At 33.5% G+C, this 21,948-nt stretch overlaps 1 protein-coding gene across 13 annotated transcripts in view; it reads right to left on the minus strand.

Moving 5' to 3' along the window:
• Positions 1–21,948, minus strand: part of UBAP2 (ubiquitin associated protein 2) — a 157,670-nt gene that overhangs the window by 63,006 nt on the left and 72,716 nt on the right. For all 13 annotated transcript variants that reach the window (XM_074205961.1, XM_074205959.1, XM_074205962.1 and 10 more), the window contains 5 exons: positions 20,639–20,749; positions 16,509–16,662; positions 15,435–15,512; positions 2,737–2,791; positions 2,222–2,325 (listed from right to left, as the gene is read on the minus strand). In XM_074205961.1, coding sequence (XP_074062062.1) covers positions 2,222–2,325; positions 2,737–2,791; positions 15,435–15,512; positions 16,509–16,662; positions 20,639–20,749 — 502 coding nt within the window. The remainder of the gene's footprint in view (positions 1–2,221; positions 2,326–2,736; positions 2,792–15,434; positions 15,513–16,508; positions 16,663–20,638; positions 20,750–21,948) is intronic.

Below are 21,948 nucleotides of genomic sequence, written 5' to 3' on the forward strand. Positions count from 1 at the left end.
AGAACCAGATATAGTTAAAATGACTGAACAACAACAATGAACAAAACAAATCATACATTTGCCTTGTCTGAATTTACATCATCAGGAGTTATAAGTGACTGCCTAGTTGCCCTTAAGTCCAAATCATATGATTCTGAAAAAAGCTGGTGCATGCAACTCTAAGAGAGTGAGATACTTTGCAGGAGTGACCTTAGGTTTTCATTTCCTTTCCCGTAAAATTAGAGAGCTGGATTAAATGATCTGTGCAGTACCATCTAGTTAAAAATCTATAATTCTGGGCTCCTTAATTTTTTCTGATTTATCCTAAATATATCTTAATTAAAATTGTATAAGCTCTCAAATAGAGAGGAAAAGAGGTCAAGATTGCCCAAGGCCACACATATGGAAGAACAAAGACACTGCCAACCCACTTTTCTCCATGATCACACAAAAAAATTCTAATTTGGAAAGTAACACTTCTCAAAGTACAGCTGGTAGACTCTTAGAGGTCCCCAGATTGTTTCATTGAGTCCACAAGTTCAAAATTATTTTCAAAATAATGGATCTTCGCCATGTACTTCAACTAATACAATTTATTACAAAAGATAAAAAGCAGAAGTAGATTGTTTGGAAGTTTTCTAGTAAGCTAGACATTGAACATTTATAAAAATATGTAAAAAAAGAGCTGACATTCTAGCTAATTTTTTAATGTAGAAAAGTTATTTTCAAACAAAAAGGATTATTTGTTGCTATTTGTATTTAATTGTTAAATATTTGTTTAAATTTTAATTTTAATCTAATAGAAATACTGTTCAGCATAACTCACACAAAAACAAAAGGTCTTTGGATACTAATTTAGAGAATTTATTTAAAAGAAGAATTTTATTAATGGAGTACTGTAGTACTCTATAGATTTCCCAGTGAATAGATTAAATGACTATGATTTGAACAGGAGATAAATTATTCACTTTAGCATTCAATTCTAAATTTCGACTGCATATATTCCAAACATGCAATACCCAATAATTTGCACAGGGTTCTAGGAAACAATCATTTAATCTCACATTTGAGAATCTACTTTGAGCTCAACACTGTTATAAACTTGGTGAAGCATATGAAAAAAAATTTGTATAACTTTACTTGTGGTGATAAAAATTCCCCAAAACATATAAAACAATTCTAACACAAAATTAAAATAGTAATCAATATGATCCAAGGTAAATTTATCCTTATCTTAAAGATAAATTATTCAATTCATTTTAAATTAATTCTAAAACACATAGGATTTTTTTCTTTTTTAATCAAGTGGTTATACAATTTAATTATAGGTAATAGATTATTATTAGAGAATTTCTTCTGGCCTTGATAAAGTAAAAATGTGGTCTAAACGTTTTATGAGAACCATGTGTGGAAATATATAATTACATGCCAAACTTTGGTTTTCAACCTTTACATTCAAAGTTAATTTTACCTGACAGGTTTTGAGCAAGATTATGTCTACTCTACACTCATTCTGAGGATTGATTTAACATTGAATGATACGAAAGTTCTACATCATACTTCTTAGAAAATTTGTTACAGAGAATCTATCAAGGACTTAAGCACTTAAATTCCCTGATCCTTAATTTGATCATCTTAAGTCTAAGAAATTGTGGCTACCTACCAAGCAGTATTCTTAAGAAGAAAAATAAATCTGAACTGTAAAGAACTTTGTAAATCTGAGTTTCTGTTAGGCTTCTACTCCTTAAAAAAAAAATTAATTACTAACATCTCTATTTTCAACCTTTAAAATCCATGTATTCGTAAGACAATATAAACACTGCTAGATAATATCCAGAAATTCAGTTTATGTTAATATGATTTCCAGAGAAGTTAAGGCAAAATTGTAATTCATAAGATTAATATCTAGTATTTAACAAAAAGTAATTTAGTTTTAAGTAGAAAAAAATGCCTTACATGTGAAAGATCATCTTAATATTATCAAGAACTTGGGGGGGGTGCAAATTTACCAAAGTTATTAGACTATTGTAAATAGTCCATTTTTCATGATTATAAAGAAAATTAGGTTCTAAATTGTTTGCATTCTATTTGTAATTTCAAAAACTACTGCTAGTTATCTAGCTTGTATGTTCAGTTTCATGATCACTTATGAAAACTGATTCCCTTTACTGTAAAAACAATCTACTTTCAAAGCTTTCAAAATGTCTCTTGATTAGAGCTTAGTTCTTTTGAAGAATCCTACCAGGTCCATCATCTGTATCATTCTGGCCAGCTTCCCAAACTTCAGATTTTGTCACAAACCCATCAGTGGCTGAAGAATCTGTGTAGTCTGCAGGGTTAAAGGTCCTAGGATTTGAAAGAATTGCAAAGTAAAGATTCCAACATCAAAATTCTAAGATAGCTGTTTTGGGGAATTAGGGGAAGCCCCATTTTCTTTTAATTTCAATAGTCCTCTTCTCAAAAAAACCACCAGCAACAACAACAACCAAATTCCAAAAACCTACCACATTCATATAGTTATTGAAACACTGCTTTTTGTTAATACACAATTACAATTGTTAAATTTAACTAGACATCTTTAACTGCCCCAACAAAACTATCTATACTTTCTCCTAAATCAAATCTTTTCACAGAAATGAAATATAAATTCAATATCACAATTTTATAAAGTAGCTGTGGCAGAAACAAACCATCAAAAGCAAAATGGATCAAGAAAATAAAAGGGGAAATTAATCAGACTGGAAAACTGATACTTACCCCATACCCTGGGATGAGAAACGCCCTGCCCCTCTACCTCTTCCACGTCCAAATCCTATGAAAAGAGGCAAAAGAAAAATTTTTTGTAAAAAATGACAGAAGCAAACAGTGTTTTCTTTTTAATCTAAACCAGAAAGTCCAATAATTAAGCACATTTTCCTTGTAAGCTACATCATACCCCTTTCTAATCTGGGAATTAATGTTGCAACAAATAAAATAATGAGACAAAAATCAAAAATCCTATCTATGAGGTACTTTCACAGCTTATTTTTGTAAACACCTTTGTAATAATGGCAGAATAAAGAAGTCTATCTCCTTTAAAGAGTTTAATAATTGAACAAATTATTCAGTCCAATGGTTGAGGCAATCTGTGACATCAATTGCTAGGGAAGTTTGGTTTAGAAGACGGGGAGAGATAAGTTACAGAAGTTACCACACTAAAGCACCATCGCCATGGCACTAAACTGTTAAGACTTCAATTTCTAATGCATAGGGCAGCTAGGCAGCTAGGCAGCTCAGTGTATAAAACACCAGACCTGAAGTGAGAAGGACCTGAATTCAAAACCACACTCAGACACTTAATAATTACCTAGCTGTGTGACCTTGGGCAATTCAGTTAATCCCACCACCTTAACCTGCAAAAAACAAAGCTAACACATAATAAACATACAGCCAAGAAAAAGTCTTACAAAGGCCCCCCCCAAAAAAAAAATCTGGGGAGGACAAAGACTTAAATAACAGAGGACCCCTCTTTCCCACAGTAGGGCTGCAATAGCCAAAATTGATGCAAAAACTTTTTTTTTAAAAAAAGTTTTTGCAAGGCAATGGGATTAAGTGATTTGCCAAAGGTCACACAGCTAGGTAATTATTAAGTGTCTGAGGCCACATTTGAACTCAGGTCCTCCTGACTCGCAGTGTGGGTGCTCTATGCACTGCGCCACTAGCTGCCCTGTTTTATAAGCTTTTTGGCTAGAACACCAAATATTTTCCTATAAGAATTATATCTTATAATAAAAAATGAAATAATGTTTATTTTCTTTAAAAATGTAGAAAATTTCACTATTTACAACAAGATTTCTTTGATAAAATGTTCACTTTCTAATAGGAGTTTTTCCATCTTTTCAGCTAAAGCCTCAGCACAAAAACAGCACTTAAGAATCCATCATCACATAAGCACAAAATCCCTTCCTAGGAGAGACAGTAGCACTAGCTTCAAACTACTGGCAGTGCTTCTGCCACTCAGAAGGGAGATATGAAAGGAGGGTTAGGGTTGGAGGGACAGAAATAAGTCATCAGCAAAGGATGAATGTCGCAAATCATGTCATCTCTTCTTATCCATTAACTATTGTCAAACAACTACCAGGAGGGAAACAGGAAGGAACAGAGAAACTCTGGTTAGAGGGAGAACAGAAGTGGCAGCAGAAAAGGATTAAGGGGAGTTCAGTACTACAGAGCTTTGTAGAAATGATATTAACTTGTGTGTTGGTAAGATAAGGTCATTTCAAATGAAAAGGATGTTCTTTGCAAGTCAAATATTGCCTAGGATTTGATGTAATCAATACGTGTTATAAGAAAAAGCATCTAGAGATGTGATAACCAAAATCAAATAAATGGCTCTAGACTCTCATAGAGGACTACAAATTAACATATTTGCTACACTACATTAAACATGTTAAAACTTTACCAATTATATTTTAATCTGGTTCAATTCTCTCAAATTTGACAGTTTTGATCTAAAGGATGTCAGGTCTCTTGCATATGCACACTTCACAGAATATCCCCCATAATAGTAGCTAGCTAGACCTGTTTTATACTTTACATGTTATTAAGAATGGGGAATAAAGGGAAAGCATTGATGAATCTAAATTTTAACAAGCTATATAATCTGAAGGAAATAAAGGTCAAGAATATCAAGAGAATCAAAGAAAAAAGGAAAAAATGAAGAAACTGGATCTAGTAATACAGTATCTCAAATGAGGCTACAAAGTATAATTGTCATCTGATACTCTCACCAGTCTTATGAAGTAGGTAGGTCTTTAATGCCATGTTATAGATGAGACAACTTAGACAGAGTGATTAAGAGCAGTTAAGTGACTTGTCTGGGATCTCACATCCAATAGTGTCTGAGACATGAGTTTAACTCTGGATTTCCAAATGCGAATTTCATTACTCAATCCTTTGCATAACCATCTACCCACCTGAAGTGGTTTTGCCATTTCCTTCTCCATCTCATTTTGCAGATGAGGAAAAGTGAGGCAAACAGAAGCTAAGCAAATTGCCCAGGGTCACATAGCTAATAAGTGTCTAAGGCTGGAGTTGAACTCAGGTCTTCCTGACTCCTGGAGAGAGCCAGGTGGAGAAGTGGATAAAGTACTGGCCTTGGAATCAGGAGAACAGGAATTTGAATCTAGGGCTTGATGCTAGTTGTGTGACCTTGGATAAGTCACTTAACACAGCTGGCCTCACAGCCAAGGACATCTCCAATTTTCCTTATTCATTCCTAGCCACTAGATCCAGATGGCTCTAGAAGAGAAAGTGAGGCTGGTAACGTAGTACAGCCCCACCTCACTCAAACCCAATTCACTTGCTTGACATTGCACCAGGTCCCTGATGTCATAGTCTTCTTCAAGAACATGTTAGTCCCTTTGTACTCTACCTTAGTCAAAAGACACCTGCAGTATTATATTCAATTGTAGAAACCAGAGTATAGGAAAAAATAAGCTATAAAGCTTTCAGAGAGAAGCAAGTTAGGATGGTCAAAGGCCTTACATCAATATCACATAAGGACTGACTGACACTTGAAAGTGTTCAGTGTGCAGTAATAGTTGTTTTCAAGTACTAAATGGACCATCAACTTTGTGAAAGTAGTTATACCTTTGGTCCTAAAGTACAGAACTAGAAACACTGAAAAAAATGCAAAGAGGAAATTTTAACCTTGATAAAACAGGAAAATATTTCAAATAAATAGTTGACCAAAAGTAGAATAGACTGCTTCAACAGGTAGTGGGCTTCTGATTATATGAAAATTTCAAGAATATTTATGATCGCTGCCTTTCACATATTATATACTAGATGCCTCTCCTAAAGTCTCTTCCAATTCTAAGAGACTGTATAAGATAACTTTTTCATTTGCATTTGATAAGCATATGGAGCATCAACAATTCCACAGTAACAAACAATGCCTCCATGTAATTGTTCTAAATGAAATTCATCCTTTTATATCTTTACTCTATTCCTTCTATTAATATTAGTATTTAAATTCTGCAGTTAGTCAGGAGTAACAAGAGTAGAAAGCACGTATCAAATTTCTTGATATGTTTAACAAAACAAAGAGCTCTTTAAAAGGAACTTATCCTCTGACCCAGAAATTCCAGTTAAGTATACAACCCAACAAAATCAATGACAAAATGAAAGATAACAGTGCTACAAGATATTTAGAGTAGCATTTTTTGGTAGTGAAAAACTGAAAATGAAGGAGTTACCCATCACCTAGGAAACCATTAAATAAATTCTAGTACCTGAATGTAATGAAATTTTACTGTGCTGTAAGAAAAAAATATGATGAAGACAGAAAACCATAAAAGAATTATATGAACCGATGAGGTAAAGGTAAGCAAAATTAGGAAAAAAATAAACAAAATAAAGAAATAATGTAAAGGTATGGAATGGCAACAAAAGAACTGAAAATAAATACAACATGAAATGATGTGAATGGAAATAAACAAGAGACAGGAAAAAATATATGCAATGCTTACAGCAATGCAAATGGAACTACCACTAGAAAATAACTGAAAAAGAATATTGCTAAATCACAAAGAACAAAGAAAAGCTATAAGAAGATATTTCACATGCCACTCTTCGGCAAAGCTACTCCAAGAGTGCAATGTCGGTTTATGTTTCAATTGGGTTGCTTGAATTTTTTTCCCTTCTTTTCTTTAGAAAGAAATTTTTTTTTGGTTATAAAGGAAGGCTTCCAGGCAGTAAAAAAAACAGGAGGAAATATAGGGGACAAAAAGGCAACCAAAATAAAACTATTAAAAACTGAAGAGTAATGGGGGCAGCTAGGTGGCACAGTGGATAGAACACTGCCCTTGGAGTCAGGAGTACCTGAGTTCAAATCCAGCCTCAGACACTTAATAATTACCTAGCTTGTGGCCTTGGGCAAGCCACTTAACCCCACTGCCTTGCAAAAACTAAAAAAAAAAAAAAATTGAAGGCTAGAATCTATAAAGATTAAATTTGTATCTAACAGATTCAATAGCCAAGTTGCCCATTCTCCCTATCATCTCTGAAGAGATTTAATGGAGAGGGAAAGTGAATAAATTCTCAGTATCTTTAAGTTAATCAAAACTGCCTAAGCTACTTATTATAAATATTTGACAATGAGAAAATCATTTCTTCATCTCAGTATCTCATCTATAAAATGAGGTGGTTGCAAAGTTCTGAAAGACCCTTGTCCAGTTCAAAATATATGACCTTACTTTTTAAAAGTAAATAATATGCTAAAAATATTAAATTAGTGAAACATAAATTATATAATTTTAAATAACTCTCATATTAGAAAATTCCTAAGGATCTTCTCATAACTGAGAATGAATGTGACACAAATCCAGTAAGAAACAAGCCTATTACAAGCCTATCAAGAGAACTTCTAGTATTTCTTTTCAAAATGAGTTATATTCTTTAAAAAGAAACTTTTCATAATTCTTGAAAAAACATTACATTATAAATAGGACAAAGGAAAAAAAGAAATATAGAATAAACTCAAACTAACTGCACAAGCTCTGATATCTCCATAGAAGAGAGCCAGTTTTGTAGATTCAACTATTATTTATGGTACTTGTGAACATAGTTACAACTATTATTTATGGTACTTATGAACATAGTTACAAATTAAATCAATGTGATATGTATAACACTTTAATAATGAACTATGCTTAGAAATGCATTTCACAAATTATTTATAAGGGAAAAGAGAACACCAGAAAAGGTCAAGAAATTATCACAAGATTGCAAAGGATATTAGAAGCAATCGGATGTCATCAGGAGAGCTACCAAGAAGCTTTCTTGGTATTCAGCCTCCAATGATCTTTATTTGTGAAGAAAATTTCTCATTTTTATAACATGTCAAAAAAAGAACTCACCCATTAAATTCCCTTAAATATCAAGCAACTTGAATCAGTCAACAAAAATTTAATTTTCCACAGCACTGACAGTACTAGTCAACTGGATAAGATATGGGGAAACAGAGCAGCTAGGTGGTGCAGTGCATAGAGCACTGGCCCTTAACCCATTTGCCTTGCAAAAAAAAAACCAAAAAAGAAGTAGATAAGACATGGGGAAACAAAAAACAAAATGAAATAGTTCCTAGGCTCAAAGACCTTGCACTCTACCAAGAAATACAACATATACATATAAATACTTGCAAAAAGATACAAAATGAATACTAGAGAGTTTACAAAGAGAGGGTGCTATCAGCTCATAAAATCAGAAAATGCCTGGATTGGAAATTTGAAGGAAATCAAAGACTTCCAAGATGCAGATGAGGAAGAGTATTATAGGAACAAGGGACATTCAATGCAAAGAAACAGAGATAGGAAATGCAGTCAAAGCAACTGCAACTGTTTAGGCAAAGGAAATAAACTAGTAGCAATGAGAATGAAGAGAAATGTATGAATTCTAAAGATATTTGGAGATGTAAATTATAATTTTGGGAAAATCCATGTGGAGTGAGGAATGGAATGTGAAAATAAGATTGCAAAAATGGATGCCTGAAGTATGCTAGTACTAAGAAAAATAAGAATAAGATCTGGAAAAGGACTTGGGGGGGGGGGGGGGGGGGACACACAACGACCTAAAAGTCAAGCTAATGGATTCAGTTTTGTTCTTGCTGAGTTTAAAATGTCTATCATACATTCAGCCCTAATATGATCCACAGGGAAGGGAGTTGGCAAGGTGGGAATAATGTGCAGATGATCCAACAAAGGCTACAGGAGAAACACAAAAGGACTCTTTCTTGATCTCATGACTAGTAAAAGAGGAGATAGTAGGCGATAATAATATACAGGGGCTGTGAGATGATCACAGTGAATGATGTTAATTTTCTCATGATGAATGATACAACTATATGAAGTATATCTTAAATATCCTATAAGGATTCACTTAATATGTATCACAGCATAGTTTAAGGTAGTAAGGATAAGTAAACAAAGAAGATACACTTTGACTGGTGAATTGCTAAATAAAATGTCACAGGATTTCCCTGGCCAATAGTAAAGAACACACAAAATGAGTACAGAGAAGCACAAGACATGCTACAAGAATCAGGAATACACATACCTAATGACCGTAACAAAATCAATAACAGAATAAGCAAAATTAAATGCTGACTATAGAGGATGGCTGTTTTATAGAGATGAAAGGAAAAGGGAATATAAAGCATTAGGAAAATAGAAAAAAAGACAGCAATAATGTCTACTTTTAAAAATTGAATGTAGAAAAATTATAATGGCTCACCTAGGACCCAAAAAGATAACGAGAAAATAGCCATCTCCCCATGCTGATGTTCTTTGTAGAAGTAGAGGTCCATAGGTATAGGATATTGTATGTAATGGCCAACTTTTTGATATATTGATTAGTTTTGCTGAACTCCAACCCATCCCCTTAAATTCAAAGGTATTGTTTTCTCAGAGAGGAGGTTTGCAGAAGGGATATGGAAACAGATGATATACTAAGAATATGTTTTTCAAAAGCGTATTTTCCTTGAATAAAAATATTTTCTTAAGAGAAAAAACTCTTGAAAATGTCTTCTCTTTATAACAGCACAGATTTTCAATGTTTTCTCTATCAGCAAGAGATATTACATTCTGCATACTACTTTGGAATTCCTCACTATTAATGAGAAATTTGACTTAAAAGTTAACTCTAGTGTTGTAAATTACATCCATCAGATGGGCAAAAACAACAATAAAGAAAAGGGGGGGTGGGGGAAGGTTGACTGACCCATTTTGAACCGCGTTTTTTAGGTTTTTTTTTTTGGGGGGGGGGTTGCAAGGCAAATGGGGTTAAGTGGCTTGCCCAAGGCCACACAGCTAGGTAATTATTAAGTGTCTGAGGCCGGATTTGAACCCAGGTACTCCTGAATCCAAGGCCGGTGCTTCATCCACTGCGCCACCTAGCCACCCTGACTGACCCATTTTTGAAGGAGCTATGAATTAGTCTAGCCAATTTTCAATGCAATTTGAACCTATATTCTAGGTTCAGTAATTTGCTTGTACATACTTTAACCTACATTACTAGATTAAATATCACTAAATCTAAACATCAAAAAAAGCAAAGAAGAAAGGATTCTAAATGTACAAAAATTTCTTTATAGTACTACAGAATTTGGTGTAAGATAACACATTATAAATGTAATGGATTATTATTTTTAAAGAAATGATTAAAGTGATGATTTTTAGAGAAGCTTAAGAAATTTATGTGAAGTGATAAAGAGTGAAAAGAACACAAGGAAAACAATTTGTAGATAAAAACATTGTAAAGACAAAACCAATCATCAAAGACAGATCATTCCAGGAGCCAATTAAATTTCAAGAGGACAAATGGATGGAAACTTTTATCCATCTCCTAAAAGACTGATGCACTTTAGGTGAAGAATGAGACAAACGTTTTGGTAAAGATCAAATGTGGGAATGGTTGAATGACTATGCATTTTGGTCAGGAGCATTTTTTTTAACTGTCCAATGAAGAGTGGGGATAGAAATGGGAGGAAGATAAAATAAATGTTTAACTATAAAAAATGAATAAAAATAAAAATTAACTGGTATCACCACTAAGTCAATTTGGTTTTGTTTGGGAATTTGATGAAAAGCTAATATTGGTTCAACTTTAAAGTGAAATTGAATTAGATGATCTCTAATAACTGTTTCACTCCTTAAAATACATAATAAAGCACTTACTGTGAAAAACTATGAAATAACTAACAATCTTTTAATTCAATACCCCTGAGAATTTTCCACTGCTTAAGGAAAAAAAAAATCCCATGTAGTAGAATTAGTGAATTTTGAAAGTCCCATGACAAAGACATGGTTGTGAGTGAACAAGTAGAGGTTCAAATTCCTCCCATAAGAGTTCAAGGCTGCAACATTCTCTAATACAGCTCATCTTAACTGAAGGTTACAAGATTTCATAGGGTCTAAGATCTTTTGAAAAAAAATATTGTGGTAATGACATCAATACAAGAGAAATCAATTGCTTTCTCATTGAATACTTTCTATTTTGACTTATATATGTAAAAACATTCTGAACATGGTTATTAACACATACAAACCTACTCTATTAGGTTAAGAAGCATACAACCTTTCCCCCACACTCAACCCATGCTCAATAAAGAAAACATCACTTCCAAACAGATCCAGAGATCACACACAAATGAATCCTAATCCAGCAAACAAGCATGCCATGAGAAGCATTCCAGCTCAAAAAGAGTTGTTTTACCAGGACAAAGAGTTCATTGCAGCACAAAGGAGTTGAAAAAAATTTTGCATGGCGCAGAAAAAGACACCAGGTGACAGTTCTGTAGATCATTAACAACTTCTAAGTCCCAGGTCCAGAGCAGATTGAAGAGGGTAATGAATGGAGACTGCCCCTAAGTCAAGTACTGAATCAGGAAGAATTTTAGAAGTATTACTCAGAATCACAGGAGCAGAACAAGGTCTCAGTTCTAGCCACCAGGTTGATGTGAAGCTGCAACAGAATGCCCAGAGTACAAAACCTAGACCAACTCAATGACCAGGACTTCTTCAATGGCTGGCGATGGCCAAGTTTAGCAGTAGCAGTCTTTTGAAACTATAAACAGATTGGACTTAAATGCTATTTGTTCAGACCCAAAATAATAGCAACAGGGAGCAAATGGAGACTTTGTCAAAGCTGAGACTACTTATGAAGCAGTGAAAATATGCAGGTTACCAACATCTCTGATGTTGCTCTGATGTTGCCAAAAAGCAACAGCAGGAACAATCTAGGCATTACTTTCACTAGAACACAGTCACTAACAAAAAGTCTAAAGTCAGGAAGGAGGTTAGAAGAAAGATCACATAAAAAACACAACTGCAACATAAAAGCAATTATGAAGTTACAAAATTAAAATTGTCCATGACCTCTGTCCTAGATTTCATTATTACACTTACATCCCAAAGGAAATTTTGAAAAGAAAGCTCCCTTACACATTGAAATATTTATAGCACCATTTCTATATTACCAAAGAATTGGAAAAGTACCAGTCAACTGGGAACGAATATAATGGAATATTACTGAAGTGAAAGAAGTAAGTGATGGGGGCAGCTAGGTGGCGAGGTTGATAGAGCACGGGCCCTGGAGTCAGGAGGACCTGAATTCAAATCCAGTCTCAACACTTAATAATAACATAGCTCTGTGACCTTTGGGCAAATCACTGAGGCCCACTGCCTTGGAGTCAGGAGTACCTGGGTTCAAATCCAGCCTCAGACACTTACTAATTACCTAGTGTGGCCTTGGGCAAGCCACTTAACCCCATTTGCCTTGCAAAAAAACTTAAAAAAAAAAAAAAGCAATGTAAGCAAATAAAAACACAAATCAAAAAACTGAATATTACATAAACCTAAAGAACAAGTATATGCTAAAAAAAATTACAAGATAAGGTTCCTAATCCATATTTTCTCAGAAGGCAAAGATGGACATCTGCTACATGTTATCTATCTTTTTGGGCATTTTTGCTTTACTGACTTTTCTTATAGTTCTATGTTCTCTATTTGTCTTTAAAACACAGTGTGTGTTTTATGACCTGGCTCTTGGGGAAGGTTATCTAGATAAACTATGGTTACGCTAAAAACCAAAAGACATTTAAAAACAATTTTTAAAAAAAATTTTATTCTGTTATAAAGGATTCTCAAAAAACAAATCCAGAAGAGGGAGACTTTAAAACAAAAGCCAAGCCAGAGGGGCTAGGTGGCGCAGTGGAGAGAGCACCGGCCCTGGAGTCAGGAGTATCTGAGTTCAAATCTGACCTCAGACACTTAATAATTACCTAGCTGTGTGGTCTTGGGCAAGCCACTTAACCCCATTTGCCTTGCAAAACTGCAGGGGAAAAAAAGCCTTAAAAGAAAACACAGGATGGTCACAAATCCAACAAGAATGTCTGGAAGAGGGTTGACTAGGTAGCTCAGTGGATAGAGCACCAGCTCTGGAGTGAGGAGTACCTGTGCTCAAATCTATCCTCAGACACTTAATAAAATAATTACCTAGCTGTGTGGTCTTGGGCAAGCCACACTTAACCCCATCTGCCTTTCAAAAACCTAAATAAAAAATAAAAAAGTAAAAAATAAAGAATGTCTGGAAGAAGTGAAGAAAGAATTTTAAGGAAAAAAAATCAAATGAAAGCTGTAAGGAAAACATATTGGCAAAGAAATGAAAGCTATGAAAGAATGAATTAGCAAGAATTAACAGCACAAGATGTACAGAACTTTGCCCAAGTAACAAGTTTCAGAAAAATCAACAACAACCAAATATAACAATAATGGTGATGACAGCAGCTTATATTTATATAGCGTTTACAATGGGCCAAGTATTATACAAAGCACTATACATTATCTCACTTGAGATGTAGGTGCTATTATCCCCATTTTATAAATGCAGAAACTGAGGAAAATGGAGCTGAACCAAAATTTCCAAGACTTACTAAGTGTCAGATAAGGTCAGATACTAAGGTCAGATAAACACAGGCCTCCCTCACTCTAGGCATGGTACTTTATCTACTGTGCCACCTAGCTACCTCTGAAGATAAAGCTCCTTAACAAATTAAATAGCCCATTATTTTAAATATCTCAAATTAAAAGATTCTAAAAAGATAAAAATTTAAACTATCTGACCTTGAAAACAGACTAAAAAAGTAAATTTAAGATATCTGAAAACCATCACCAAAAATAGTGTACACTTCATATATCTAGAACTCTTAAAAGAAAACTTCTCAGATCTCTTAAAACATAGAGCTTGGGGCCGCTAGGTGGCAAAGTGGATAGAGCACAGGCCCTGGACTCAGGAGTCCCTGAGTTCAGATGTGGCCTCAGACACTTACTAATTACCTATCTGTGTGGCCTTGGGCAAGCCTTAACCCCATTTGCCTTGCAAAAAAAAAAAAAAAAAAAGGTTTAGCAAATGCAGAAAGAATCTACTGATCACTTCCTGAAAGAAAACTCAAATGAAAACCTCCAGAAACATGATAGACAAAATGAGAAAATTCCTAGTAAAAGAAAAAATACTCCAAGCAGCAAGAAAGAGAATTCTGGGGCAGTTAGATGGTACAATAGTTATAACAATAGTTATAGCACTGTCATGGAGTCTGGAAGACCTGAGTTCAAATCCAACCCCAGACACTTAATAATTAACTAGCTGTGTGATCCTGGGCAAGTCACTTAATCCCATTGCCTTGCAAAAAAACCAAAAACAGAAACAGAAACAGTTATGCTCATACATGACAACTATGAAGAGTTTGGAAGACAATATACCAGAAGACAAAATTCTTACAACCAAGAATTAACTAAACAGCAAAACTGATCATAACCCTGACTAGAATTCTACAGAAGACTGGATCTTTAATAAAAAAAAAAGGGCTTGCAGGCATTTCTGATGAGAAGATCATAGCTGCACAGAAATTTAAAGCACTAACATAATAGCCAAGAGAAATAGAAAAGGAAAACAAGAACAATCATAAGGGATGAAATAAGACTAAGTTACTTATATTCTAATAGAGAAAAGACAACACCATCTTGTAATACTATGAATTCTATTATCAAGAATCATAGAGGAAGTCTAAACAAAAGGCCTAGGGGTGTTTCTTTTATGTTTTAATGATCTATAAAGATGAATGAAAAGGAAAAGGAATAGAAAAATATAAGGGAAAGAAAAGAGAGGAAGAACAGAGAAAATTATTTCACATAACTGAGGTAAGCAATCTATATAAACCAGGAAGATGAGGTAGAACAGTAGCTGACATGTGAACTGGTGCCATCTAAACTACTGAAACACACACACACACACACACACACACACACACACACACACACACACACACGGAAACAAATGCATTTCATTCAAAAGGTAAACAAGAGGGGAGAAAAAGAAGGAATCCAGATAAAGAAAGGGGTGCGGCTAGATGGCACAGTGGATAGAGCAATGGCCCTGAGTCAGGAGTTCAAATCCTGCCTCAGACACTTAATTACCCAGCTGTGTGACCTTGGGCAAGTCACTTAACTCCATTGCCTAGCAAAAAACAAACAAAAAAAAGGAATATAAAATCAGATTAAGAAAGGGGTTATTCCTTAGCAAGACAAATTCTAAATAAGGATGTGAAAACTTTCTTAAAATAAATGCTACTGCATTCATAAGGTTATTTTCCAAAAGGGGATCAAGTAATATTCTAGGGAACAAAGAACCATTCTCTTCTTGGAGAGGTGCACAATTAAAACTTACTGTTAGGAACAATCTCACAGGTCAATTATAAGAGGGCTAAACATTTCCAATAATCAAGACAAGACTAAGAGATTTCATCAAAAGAATATAGAGATCCAGAGAATATAAAAAATAAAATTTCCCTAAGATTCCCTCAGACAAAAATCCAATATAAGATAACCTCTTTTCACATTCTCTTCTATTTTAGGTCTTACCTCTAATGCGGCCACGTTTGCCACGATCTGAAGGCCTGTCCCCTGGATTGCAGTCAACTCCATTCTCTTCACCTCTAACTAAGGAAGAAGAATAACAAAGAATACTACTTTCTTTATCATGTCATCTCATAAGACTTTAACATAAGAATACTGAAACACTGAAAGGATGACAGAGATTCTATAAGTTTAGTGTAGACAAAAGATTCTGTTACTAAAAAACAAAACAAAACAAAAAAAGAACCCAAAGCCCAGACTATCAAAAGCTAAACATTCCTGCTTCCTTACCAAATCAGGTTTCAGGAATGAGAAAAAAAATTTTCATAAATTAATCATTTTGATCCAATAATTTTTGGCTCATGTCCAAACCAAAGTCCCTTTCTTTTCCTGTGAAATGAATGTGTCCTTTGGTAACTGTCCAACAAAACAAATAACAATACAACAAATCACCGCCATATGCAATTTTTTAATATAATGCAGCCAGGTTAACCTGGGGGCAGCATAAAATTTAAAACTATCCAAATTTTGCCAAATATAAACTTCAAGATTCATGATTCTCATAGAAAAAAAATAATATATGAAAGCTATGAGTTTTCTGGATAAACGAATGAATTCTGAGCAAAGGAAAAATTATCTCTCAAATACTATAACAAATTTCATAACATTCACGACCAGATGAGAGACTCCAGAGAGACAAAAATAAGCCTTTAAAATGTACATATGTGTGTGTGTATTCACACACATAGATGTGTAATTACAACCAAATTTAAATAATTTCTTTATTAAATTATAATAAAAAATGCTGAAATGGGAAAATAATCTAATATAATAATAGTCAAAAAACAAAAAGAGAAAGGAATAAATATATCTCATTAATGAGAAAATTTATCCCTTAAAATACCTTGGAAAAAGAATAAGCACAATTCTCAGAAACATACATAAAGGACAAAAGGATAAGGCAGAGTAGATGCTGGCTATAAAAAGGTGGATCAGTACTGTTGCTACATTTATCAGACCATCTATTTAACTACAAAAAACTGGCAAGGCTATTAGGAGGCAAGGAAGATTTGTACTTACAATCTCTCCCACGATTACCACCTCTTCCACGCCGGTTGTTGCTTCCACGAACACGATTTGTTTCTTTATCATTTCTCTTTTCTCTATTCTCTTTGTTTTCTAAGCTCTCTTTTCCAGTACTCTTCTTTTTTCCTCCTACAGTCTCCCATGAAGTCTAGTTGCAGAGAAAATAGTTAAATGTTCAAAACTAAATCAAGGAGTATTAAACAACCAAATACAACCAAAGCTTTCTATTGAATACCCAAGATAACAATTCATTTGTTTTAAAATTTTTCATCTCTAATAGTCTTTTTTCTAACCAAGAGTTTCTATATTGATATCAATGGATTCTGAGGCATAAGAGCTCACACAATTTCACTAAGCTAAGAAGTGGGTCACTGCCCAGATTTGGATAAACTACAATAAAATGAGGGAATATAATACAGAACAGGACCAGAAGCTCAAAATACAAAGGTTCAGGACCAAATACTTCCTTTGTTACCATGTAAACCTTAGACAATTGAGTCAAGCACTATTAGTCAATTACTCCTCAGAAAAATGTAAACAGTATCTACTACCTTACTTCAAAACTGAAATCAAGTACATCAAATGAATACAGCTTTACATGAATGTAAACTAATGATTATGTTACAAGATAACATTGACAAGAAGTATCAGATAAAACAAAGAAGAAACAAAATTGCTTTCTGCAAGTTATAAAATAGCATACTAAAGGAAACCCAGAGTCACGTAAGAATAAACTGGAACAATTAATAACTTTATTAAAGTAGAAGGATGAAAAAAGTCACAAAATGACCAGAATTTCTAATTATGTATAATTATCATACAGCAATCAGCAGAAAGAACAATGTTATTTAGAATAACTACAAATTAAGGAAAAGCAAGATTGGGGAGAAAATTGTAACTCAAAATAAATAAAACTTTTCTAAAATTTAAAAAGAAAAATAAAAAGGTGGGAAAATCATAAAACAAGTTATAAAAAATGAAAACAATACACCTCGGTCTGCAAAAAAAAAAAAGGAACAACTGCAGAATGTAGAAAATCCAAAGACATAAAATCAGTCTTTGTGGCAATAACGAAAGAACAAAATAATTACAGAAGTAATTGTTTGTGATAGATTGAAATTAAAATAAAAATAACAATACTATCTTAATTTATTTACTTATTTTAGATCACAGCAAAAAAAAATACCAATGGATTACTTTACAAAACTAGAATAGATAGTAATAAAATTCAATCTAGAGGAAGAAAAATTCATGAATCAAGGGTAATAAGGGGGAAACGTGAAAAAAAAGGGAGAGTAGCAATACTACACCTCAAACTTTACTAATCATCAAAATATTTTGGTACTAAAAAACAGTAATCAGAAGGAAAAAGTATATAATATATAATGTTCAATAAACTTAAAGATTTCAGCTAATTCAGTTAAGAAATCACTAAATGACAAAGTTTTGAGAAACTAAATAACCGTTTCCAAGAAATATATATCTACAGTTCACATTATATACCAAGAGAAATTTCAAATGAATTATATCATAAAGGATAACAGTTTTTTACCAAAAGATATAGAACCTCAGAGGAGACAATATGGACAATTTAGATAATGTAAAATAAAAAGATTCTCTATAAACCTCAGATTTTAAAAGTAACAGTTAAGATTAGACAGGAGAATGTTAAGTGATGGGAGAGGGGCTTTGCTGCACACTACTCTATTAAGTATAATAATAATTAGTACTTATCAATACTAAGTTATAGAATGAACTGATTAAAATTTAGGGAAAAAACTATTCCACAAATAATAAATGATCACAGGATTAAGCATGCAGGTGTGAAGGGAAGAAATTCACAAAATCTATAGTCATATGAAAAAATGATCCAAAATACTAATAATCAAAAAAATTAAATTAACTTTGAATTTCCACCTTAAATCTATTACGTTGGAAAAGCTGACACTGGAAGGGACTCCAGGAAAATAGGCAGTGTACCACTGGAAGATCTGTAAAATGTTCTAGTTATTCTGGAAAACAATTTGAAACTATGTTCCAAAAGTTAATAAATTATACATATTTGCAGAACTAGTAATATTCACTGCTAGGCCTATACCTAAAGAGATCAAAGCAAGAGGAAAACATCCTTTATGTATGAAAATATATATTTAAATTATGAAATTAAATATGGTAGCCATCAACTGAAGCTAAACAATTATGGCACATGAATGCAATATTAAACTATTATGCTATTAGAAGTGAAAGGGACAAGTCAAAAAAATCTGGGAAGATCTAAGTGAAGTGATGCAGAGGGAAGTGAACAGAGATTGGAGAACAATTTATACCTAGGACAGCAAAAAAAAATTTTTTTAAGAGATTTCTAACACTGATCAATGTAACAATCAACCATGATTCAGGATCACTGATGATGTATTTACCCATCTCTTGAGGGCAGAGATATGATGACTTTATGTAAAATGAATCCATGTAATTTATAAAATTCTCTATAAGCACTGGGTTTTTTTTGATAGCTCTTAATTGAATTTGCTTAATACTTCACAAGTACTGAAGAGAACTTGGTCTCCAGTTTGTAATATTAAAAGTTTCTAAAGTAGATTTCTAAATGGCACTTTACCTCAATTTCAAGAAAAAGAATTTAGAGGTGTTATAATAGCTTTATTTTCAAGAATATAAGGGCTGCTTTTTAGAAGGGGGATTAAACTTTGCTGAACTCAAAGGGCAGAATTAAGAATCTGAAAGAGCATGATTTAGCTTGAATGTAAAGAAAAGCTTCCTAAGAATTAGAGATTTTTATCTAGGTACTAGACTTTCTGAGAGGTTAGAAAGAAAGGGACTAAGAATAGAAACTCGAATGTATTATTGTATTATGTTGCTAAGCACTTACAAATACCTAATTGTATTCTCAATAGCCCTATGAGGTAGGTAATTTCCATTTTTACATACAAGGAAATTGAGGCAGACAGAAGCAAAGTGATTTGTCCAGAGCAGTGCAGTTATTAATTATCTGTCCAAGTCTATATTGGAAATAATTTTATTTGAAATCAAACATGTATACACTAGTAGAAACTCCCTTCCTAACCAACAATTTACCTGCCCATTACCAACATAGTATTCACCGATATTATATTTCTACCTTTCTAATTTTGAAAGTGAGACACAACAGAATGTATTTGACATAAATTCTATGTAGTTTCAATTTCCTGAGGGTTTATCACAAGGGTGCACTCAATTACACATTAGAATCTACTTTCTGTAATGTACAGTGTTACTTTTTCTACACTTCCAGTTTTAATTCAACTTAGAAAAGGAAATTAAAAAAAAAAAAGAAGTTCCTGATCCCACAAATGTTTCCTATAACTATCAGAAAACAGCAAAAAAAGATCAATGATACAGGGACTCTGAAAAAAAGAGTTCAAAAATTAGGATTCCTCAGTATCAAAAAAGACATGTTTCATTTTCTGAAGTGGAAAACAAGGACAAATTTTGGAGAAAAAATAGAATTCATTTGGGACAACAAACCTATAGGAGTATCAGATAGGATTTAAATTATCTCTATAATTAAATCAAATTTATATAGTAACCAAGAAGTCATCTAAAAAAAAATGAGTTGTTTGAAACCAATGAAGTCTACTTTAACAAATCATACTGTGCTTGTACTTAAAAGGATTAAATTAAATTTAAAAAATAGCTACCTTGAATGTTTAGGTTCCAGAAAATGTGAAAGGAGGATTGTTAGTTTACATTACAAAGACTGGGCTCTGTGTATATTGTTGCCTTATGGGCAGGTAGCCTCAATCAGATCAAAAATTTAAGATTATGTGGGTATGCCCCACCTTTCTAAGGTTGGAGTTGACCTTCTTTGCACATGCTCAAGGAGATCTAACTGATCATGCTCATTAGTATAATGAGGTGGGGGAAATGTATAAGAAACAATGTACCAATTAGATTTGTAAATTCAGAGTGGCATTAGGGGTTAAGAAGCTTTTCAAACTGCATAGAATAGCTTGTATTTTGGAATTTCCCCCCACCCCACCCCTCTCACACCACCAAGAGAAAAGGTAAGTCATCTTGTTAAAATGTAAATAAAAACTATTTAGTCACTGGAAAAAAAAAATACTTACCGTGTCTGAGTTGCCTTCTAGCAATATGTTGATGGCTCTGTTCACATCGCCATTGCAATCATGCAGGGCTACTATGGACTCATCCTGGTTTTTCCCTGTCACTTCCATAAGCTATGAAAAAAAAGCATACATTTTAACAAAATATTTTCAGGAAGATCAAACAATTCTCAATTTCCATATTCAATCATATATTTCATGTTAACAGATCATAAAGGGGCACAAAATCATTATTTTAAATAGAACTTTTTTTTAGGTTTATTTGTAAGGCAAACAGGGTTAAGTGGCTTGCCCAAGGCCACACAGCTAAGTAATTATTAAGTGTCTGAGACTGGATTTGAACCCAGGTACTCCTGACTCCAGGGCTGGTGCTTTATCCACTATGCCACCTAGCTGCCCCCTAAATTGAACTTTAAGTCTATATGTGCCCTTTATTCTTCCACAGCCAAGCTTGAGTTACCTACTATGTAAAGATGTAGCCTTTCAAGATTTCATTTAATTCAATTTGTTGCCAATGAACTCCCTTGTTTGCAGTTTTAAGACATTAATACTGTCCTCCCCAGGGCAGCTAGATGGCAAATTAGATAGACACCGAACCCCCACCGGAGTCAGGAGGAACTGAGTTCAAATTGAACCTCAGACACTTAATAATTGCCTAGCAATATGACCTTGAGCAAGTCACTTAACCCATTGACTTAAATAAAATTAAAAACAAAAAAAAAATCAAAACAAAACAAAATAAAGTAAGGTCTTAACCTCAACCAGTGTTAATACCCTTGTACTGGGGTACATTTCTTGGTACATTACCGGGTTTTTTTTTATATCATTGAGGAGTTATTCCCCAGTTGTAAATTTAAAAAACAAAAATACAATCTAAAATTCATGGCTTCACAGTTCAGGGTAAAAATTAGTGAGATCCATTACTTTTCAAAGGTTACCTAAAGTTTGAGTTGCATGCAATTCATCAATTAAATACAAAAAGGGGTTTGAGATTACATACTAAGGAATTACATGGGTCATGGCTTTCCAAGTCTCATTCCATACTCTTGCAATGCCCTTATAACTCTAACTTTCGAAGACATATTAACTAATCTTTCCAAAAGTTGTAATTTACTTGCATGCAGTTTCACAAAAGGAGTTCTGTTGCAGGGATATCAATGACAAAATCTTGGGACAAACTTTTCAAATTATCTGACCATTACTGAGTCCCACAAAACATCTGCTTGATAAGTTATTTTTTTTAAAGCTACAATTCATGTGTCAGTAGAATCCTCTTGATATTCTAAAAAGGTTATGTTCAGCTAAAAAGGTAA

Source organism: Macrotis lagotis, chromosome X (genome assembly GCF_037893015.1).
Source record: "Macrotis lagotis isolate mMagLag1 chromosome X, bilby.v1.9.chrom.fasta, whole genome shotgun sequence".
Taxonomy (NCBI): domain Eukaryota; kingdom Metazoa; phylum Chordata; class Mammalia; order Peramelemorphia; family Peramelidae; genus Macrotis; species Macrotis lagotis.